A 7448-nucleotide genomic window follows, 5' to 3' on the forward strand; every position below is an offset into this window, starting at 1 on the left:
AGGATGAGGGGAGTGTTTTGGTGTGGTAATGATGTTCTCTCTTCTCTGTTCCCTCTTTAGGGAACCTTTGGGAATCATGTGAGATTTTGAGGAGAGGGCAGGCAAATCCCTCCCTTTTTTCACCCACTCGAGCAGTCACATGTGACAGATTCATGCCTGCAGCACTTTCAGGTTTTATCTGCTCACTAAATTTTATTTCCCCTCTGTGAGTGTTTATATTGCTTAGAGACTGCCAAGGTTCATGTTAATCATAAAAAAAAAAGTGGAGGTTTATTAGGTATTGCAGCTCTGTGATTCTTTAGCATTTGAATGTTAATGAAGCTTTGTATGCTCCAAAATAGCTGGAGAGGTGGATCTTAGCTCTGGCATGGCAGAATATCCGGGGGTGGATTTCTCTTCCCTTTCCTTTGGGTTTTAACATCTTCCATGACATTTCATCCAGAGCAATTTTCCACCATTTATCAGCAGGTGTAATATTGTCACACCAATTCTGCGAGCGCAGGAGAGGCAGGAGAGTGAAAATGTTCAGTTCCATGTTCAGTTAAATGTTCCACTGGGAGGGAGGGGAGAGCTCAGCACAGGGACATGCTCCTGGGCCATAATCAAATGGGTGTCAGCACTTGGCCAGAGCAGAGAGGAATTTGTTATTTTTAAGGACTCAGTGGGTGGACAAGAGGAAAGAACCCCTCAAATTGCAGTTCTGGTGGTTCTTTCCATAGGCTGTGCATGCACGTGGGATTTAGCAGAAGAGCCATTTATTCTCACTCCAGACAGCTCAGTTCTCTCTTCCTCTGAAGGCTGAGTTTCAAGCAACATTTCTTTTCTCATTGCACATTTAATTTGGGGCAGAGTGGCCAAACTGGAGAGCTGAGCATTTCTTATTTCTGATTTTCCAGCCAGGGCTGCCCCTCAGCATTGGCTTTGGTAGAACAAGATGTACATCCTGCTCTAGTGCCTTCAAATTAACCTCAAAGGACTCTTGTGTCATTGTCATCATGGGTTTAGTACCTACACTGGAATTAGAGCAAGTACCAGGCCTAGCAGGCTCCTCTTTTAAATGAGGAGGAGTTGATGGACATGTGTTCTACAGGGGAAAATGTTCCTCCACACTGACCTGTCATCAGGATTTCTTTATGGGGAGGGATCTGTTTTCCCCAGGTCTCCTGCTGGAAAAAGTAGAGCATATTTAATCCAGGAAGTCTCTCTTTTTTACTATTTTAAGGGGATTTAATGTTTTGTGGGTTTTTTTCATGTGTAATACAACTTCTTTTGGGGACACAAATCATGTCAAATTCCATTTACATCTACCCTGAATCCAGCTGGGCTTTATCACCATGAAAAGAGACAGACTCCCCCAGGTTTGGAACCCAAGGGCTGCTCTGAAATACTTCTGTTCACCCCTCTGGGCACTGAGAGGAGCTGGATCCCAAATTCTCTTGGTCAGACAGGTGCAGTTCATACAACTGCACTCGTGTTGTGCCTGATCCCTCTCCAGCGCTCCAGGACTCCCTAACAATGTTTTCCTTGACCCAGCAGTAAATGCTGCTCCCTCTGTTGCTGCCTTTGGCTTAATTGACCCATTCTGCAGCAGATGAGGCCCCGAGGAGAGGTTAATCCAAGCAGGAACGTCCTTGGCAAAGCCTTTTAGCCTCAGTCTCACCTTTTTACCCTTTATTCTAAAATATTCTGATTTAACAATGAATTTAACAATGAATCTCCTGCTAGATAAGAGTCTCCACAGCTCTCTCTTCCCTGAGTTTTGGATGTGATGGGTAAGATTGGACACCAAGGATACAAATTTACTTTCAGCTCTGGATCTTCCAGGAGTAATCCCAGCTGTGCTGTGTAGGAACACCCTCACCAGGCACTTAATCTTTCTGGGGGATTGCTGGGAAGGCTTTTCCTGCCCTGCCAGCAATTCCTGTGGCCCCTGGAGTCCCTGCAGGATTGCAAATCCCACTGGTCCCAGAATTGCAGCTCCTGGAATGACTGAAGGAGATAATCAGAGCAGATTTCAATGTGAACCAATATTAAACAATTAATAATATTTACTGATATGATATTACTAATATTACATAATATTAATATAGTAAAAACAAGATTATATTGATTAATTCTGAGCTATAACCATCTTGCTGTTTATTAGCTGCTGTTCCTGACAAGCCTGTCCCCCCTGCTCTAGGTTTCTACCATCACCTCTCCTGCAAGTTAAATCTTCTCTAGATACACAGGATGCTTAGATCCTGCAAAATCCTGGTGCAGCCGGCTCTAATTTAGGCACGTGGAATCCAAAGCCATTTGTGCTTCATTTATGGAATTATGGAACCAAGAAAGCTTTGGGAAAGGGGAGGATGGGAATGTTTCACAGCTCAGTCCCTGAGGAATAGACAGCTCAGCAAAAATCAGTGATCAGAGCCTCAGTGCAGACATGGAGTAGGGACAGAAAATGTTGGATGAACTACTTAGGAGGCACCTGGAAAAGCTGGAGAGAAGGGAGCTCCAGCAAAGAAACAAAACCAAAAAGCCCCAAAGAGGGAATTGTGGCTGGTACCTCCAGCAGCAGCACCTGCTCTTGGACATGCTGTGGGATTTTGTCAGTAGTTGGGATATTGTCCTTTTACAGCTTGGAGAAATAGAGAGGGATCCCCTTTCTCCTGCAGGGCACAATTTACCCTGGTGGAAGTGCCCAGGAGGCACAAAGGGATGTGAGCTACAAAGACCTCATTGCTCCTCCCTGCTCACCTGCCTGTGCCACAGAAAAGTGGGATCTGCCGTGGTCAGAGGACACTTTATCCACACAGGTCAGACCTGGGATCTGGGTTCTGGCTGCTGCTGGGTCCTGCTGGGCCAGAGCTCAGAGCAACACCAAATACTACAGCAAAATCCATACATTTGCAAGGGGTTAAACATAGGAATGTTAAAAGTCGGTGGGGGGATGGGAATGATGTGGGAATCCAGGATATTGGATCCAGCATTCAGTCAATTACCATGCTTAGTTAAGTACTGCACGGTGGAGTGAAGGCTGCAGTCTGTTAGAATGTCTGTTCCTATAAGTCATTTAATTATGAGGTTGCTCATATGCCATTTTAACATATGTACAGTAACATTATCCCTCTTTTCTAGGTCACCATCCTCATAAGCCTGGCTCTTGCATTCCTTGCCTGCATAGTGTTCCTTGTGGTGTACAAAGCCTTCACTTATGACCACAGTTGCCCAGATGGATTTGTTTATAAGGTAAGGAACTTCAGAAGGATGAATTGCCTGAGCTAATGACAGGCTCTAATTGCCTGCATGCTTACAGCCCAGGCTGCATTTTTTTTTTTTTCTGACCAGGCCAAACAGAACATTTGGCAGGAATGTGTTGAAATGGAAAAAGTGTTCTGGGAAATGTGGATGTTCATCTGACTCCATCAGCTACTGTTACAGTGTAATTGTTGGGATTAGCATTTGGTGAACACTACAGACAGATGTTCAGCAACAATCCCTCATATTTGTGAATGGATTTATTGCAGCTGGGATCCTGCTTGCTTCCCACACTCCCAAGTAACTGATGTTTACTGGCATACAGTGTAATGCAAAGCAAACTGCTGCAGTGCTGACACTCTGTCCTTTGTGAAAGAAATCCACATTTGCCCAAGTAGTTCATTTCTAGATGCTCTTAAGCCTCTGTCAAGAACAAAACCATGTAACAATTGCTAAAACCCAGTGATTTTATATTGAATGTTCACAGAACTGTTTGCCTGGTCTGCTGAGATAAAAAAAAAAATATATTTTTCAAAATAATTTACTCACTTCTGACTGTGAATAAACTCATTAATTCACAGGAGTCTGTTCACAGGGAAATATGTGAGCTGGAAAATAGAGTAAGATGTTGGTGTATTAATAAATGTGAATTATTCTCTTAGGTTATATAAAAAGGGAGGATTGGGATTGCTCAGACTGGAAAAGAAAAGGCTCTGGGGTGAGCTACCTGTGGCCTCCAGTACCTGAAGGAGCTACGAGAAAGATGGAGAGGGACTCTTTACAAGGGCCTGGAGTGCCAGGACAAGGGGGAATGGCTTCAAAGTGAGAGAGGGAAGGTTTAGTTGGATATTGGGAAGAAATCCTTCCCTGTCAGGGTGGGCAGGCCCTGGCACAGGTGCCCAGAGAAGCTGTGGCTGCTCCTGGATCCCTGGAAGTGCCCAAAGCCAGGTTGGACAGGGCTGGGAGCAGCCTGGGACAGTGGAAGGTGTCCCTGCCATGGCAGGGATGAGCTTTGAGGTCCTTTCAGAGTCATGAATTCCAGAATCAAACCCAAAGCTGAAATAGTGAAAAGAGCTGACTCGCTGGGCTGTGCCTCCTGCCATCCCCAAGCAGCTGCTCATCCCACAGGTCAGGGTGACACTCTTGAACAGAGCAGCTCAAAGCAGCTTCTGCTGCCTCTGCGTGTCCCCTGTCTGTCTGGGGATCCATTCTGGCCTGGGCCCTGCGGAGCTTTTGGCCCAGCAGCCGGGGCAGAGCTGCTGAGCCAACCCAGCAGTGAGCCCTGCTCCGAGATCCCGGAGCTCCGCTGCCATCGGGGTTGCCAATAGCAACAGGTTTGGAAGCCAGGCGGGGCTCGCTGCGTTCCCCGTGAGCACAAACAGGAGCCCGTGAAAGGCCATGGCCTCACTCTGCTTCTCTCGCTTTCCCTCCCAGCACAAGCGCTGCATCCCCGCCTCGCTGGACGCCTACTACTCTGCACAGGATTCCAACTCGCGGGGCAGGTTCTACACCGTCATCAGCCACTACAGCATGGCCAAGCAGACCAGCTCCCGGGCCGTGTCCCCCTGGCTGCCCTCGGGCTCGGCCAGCCACGACAACAAGGCTGCCAAGACAGAAGGTCACTAAAGGGAACGAGCGGGGGACGGCTCCGCGGTGCTGAGCGTGCCCTGCTCCCAGCGGGGCAGGGGCGAATCCGACCCAAGTGCAGGATCAGCTTCATGGATATTTCTTTTCGTGCGTTGTTCTCGTTGATTTGTAACCGAGTCGAGCTCTTGTACAAAGGCATGTTTGATGTTGACTGTACCTTAACGATGTAAAAATATTTTTAAATCATTGCTTAACTATTTGTTAGAAAAATAAATTAAAAAACAAAAAAAGCAAGTTAGGTAAACAGCCCGAGAGGATTAAAGCAGCAAAGAGAATCCCACCAAGTTTTGTCAGTGCTGGAAAGCTGTGACAAAGGCTCCACATGCAGTGAAGGAAGAGCTGGAATCTTTTCAAGAGGGGTAGAGAACGTGGTACAAAGACATTGTGGTGCTGTTTGGTTTGCCAAAGGGGAGATATTTTGCTGTCAGATTGAATCCAGTGTCAGTGTTCATTCACTGATAGAGAAATGCAAGCATCCCTTCCTTCCCCAAACGTGCTCATGTGCAGACACAAACCCTGCACGGTGCCCCAAGGAAATCCAGAAAGTTCCTGGCATTCCTAATGAGCCACCAGAGTGCTGCTGGTCCTGGCCAGGCTCTGAGGCTGAAATCCAGGCTGCTGCTTGGGGATGGAGCAGGATGGGAGGAGGCAGAGGCTGCTGGAGAGAAATTCTGAATAAACTTTTGAGCGCAGGACTCAGAGTCAGGAGTTCAGGACTTTACTTCTGGCATATATTCCCTGCATGAGCTTTGGCAATTTCCATGAGGCTTCATCCTTTGGCTCCTCTCTCCTGAGGGTCACCAAAACTCAAAGAAATGCCATTATGATCAGAAGAGCCTCTCAAAAATGCTGCTAGTATTGAGCCTCTAACTTTTCAGCCCCTAATTTTCCCATGAAATGGGGTGGTCCTGCTTCCTCCTTCAGCTTCAGCTCCTTCAGCACTTCCTGTCATTCCAGGTCACTGGAGAGAGGTACAAATCAAATCTCTGCTTGCAAACCCCGAGCAGACCCCAGGCTTAATCCAGTCCTGCCCAGGGTAACACATCCTGTCCCCACAAATGGCACGTGAGGTTACTGCAGGCTGGTGGGATTTTAGAAAACCCCCAAGGATTCTCTTTTTTCAGAGCTGCAAGAGCAGGGAGAGCTGAGCAGCAGGAGCAGAGTGCACCGGCAGGGCAAGGTTCACCTTGGACTGAGCTGCTTTTTCAGATTTTTGGCTAGACTGGGATGGAAATTAGGAACTGGCCCCTTCTTCCCTCGCATTGGGCAGTTTTGTCCTCCGTGCCAGAGACCCTGGGCAGTGTGTGAGGGCAGAACTCCTCAGTCCTGCAGGCATCATGATAAATAACTGTATAGTGTAGCTAAAACTGTAGTGCCAAACGCCATCGTCTGACTCCCTCTCCTCCCTTCCCTTTCCACCTGTAAATTCATTTCTCACTCAAAATGTACAAACCGCCCCTTCCACCAACAGCCCCAACTCCAGCAAAACCACTGAACAGTTTATAATTTTGTGGTGTATTTTTTGTCAGTAGGTAGCAGAGACTGAAGTATTTTTTGGTGTAATTCTTGAACTTTTCTGACGGGATTAAAATAAAGTTCGATGTGACTGAGCGTGGCTCCCGAGGGTTTTCTTGGCACCTCGTGGCCTGGGCTGGGAGATGCTGGGTGGGATTTGTGTGGTGCTGCCAGGCAGAGGCTGCACCTTGCACCAGCCCCAAGGTGACTCTGGATTTCAGGAGGCATTTCCAGAGCTTCCCATTCTCCCCTTTTAATGCCTGGATTTTATTCCCTGTGTTCTCACCCATTTCCAATAGGAAAATAGTAATCAAACTGTAGCTTTAATTAATAGTAATTAAACTGCAGCTCATCTGCTTTACAGTGGACCTCCATTCCCATTTTAATGGGAATTCCTTACAATGGACTTCCTTCCCATTTTAAAACCAATGGATTACAGGAACCTTTCCTGGCAGCAATGTCTCCCTCACCATCTTTTCCTGATGCAAGCATTCTTTGGAATGGGGGGTTAAAGGAAATCCAGCTGACAAACCAAGGGCCACAGCTGAACTTTGGGAAAGTTGAGCTCTGTACCCAAACTTTCCAGCTTGATTTGTAACAAACCCACAGCTGTATTCATCTCACATGCTTCAGAAAGCAGATTGTGTTGCCTCAAATCCTTCGGCTCTTTGAAATGGAATGATAGCCTGGCATTAAATTGACTCATTCCCAAAGGCTAAAGAACATTTTATAAAACCTTTGGATAGCTTTCCTTCCAAAAAAAAAAAAAAAGTGTATTCAGAGTTGTGAAATTGAGCTACCACAGGAGAGAAACCACTCTGGTGTTAGAGGTCAGTGCTGAGTACTTGTGAAATATATTAAAAGGATCCAGTGCTGTGCAGGATTGAGTCACAGGATAATTTAACCATGGAATTCTATTGCCAGTTCCCCAGTAATACTTCTGTGTGTTTACTTGAATCAGAAAAACCCAGGAATCAAATCACTTGAATTAAAAGTGTTCTAGCTATTACTAGATAAGTGAGTCAGTGGGGATAACCATTCCT

At 46.5% G+C, this 7448-nt stretch overlaps 1 protein-coding gene across 1 annotated transcript in view; it reads left to right on the forward strand.

The window, feature by feature from the left end:
* NSG2 (neuronal vesicle trafficking associated 2) overlaps positions 1–6500 on the forward strand; it is a 30367-nt gene extending 23867 nt beyond the window's left edge. The window contains exons 4-5 of the mRNA XM_015642237.2: positions 3124–3234; positions 4678–6500. Coding sequence (XP_015497723.1) covers positions 3124–3234; positions 4678–4869 — 303 coding nt within the window. The 3' untranslated portion in view covers positions 4870–6500. The remainder of the gene's footprint in view (positions 1–3123; positions 3235–4677) is intronic.
* Positions 6501–7448: the final 948 nt, after the last annotated feature.

This window comes from Parus major, chromosome 13 (assembly GCF_001522545.3).
Source record: "Parus major isolate Abel chromosome 13, Parus_major1.1, whole genome shotgun sequence".
Taxonomy (NCBI): Eukaryota; Metazoa; Chordata; class Aves; order Passeriformes; family Paridae; genus Parus; species Parus major.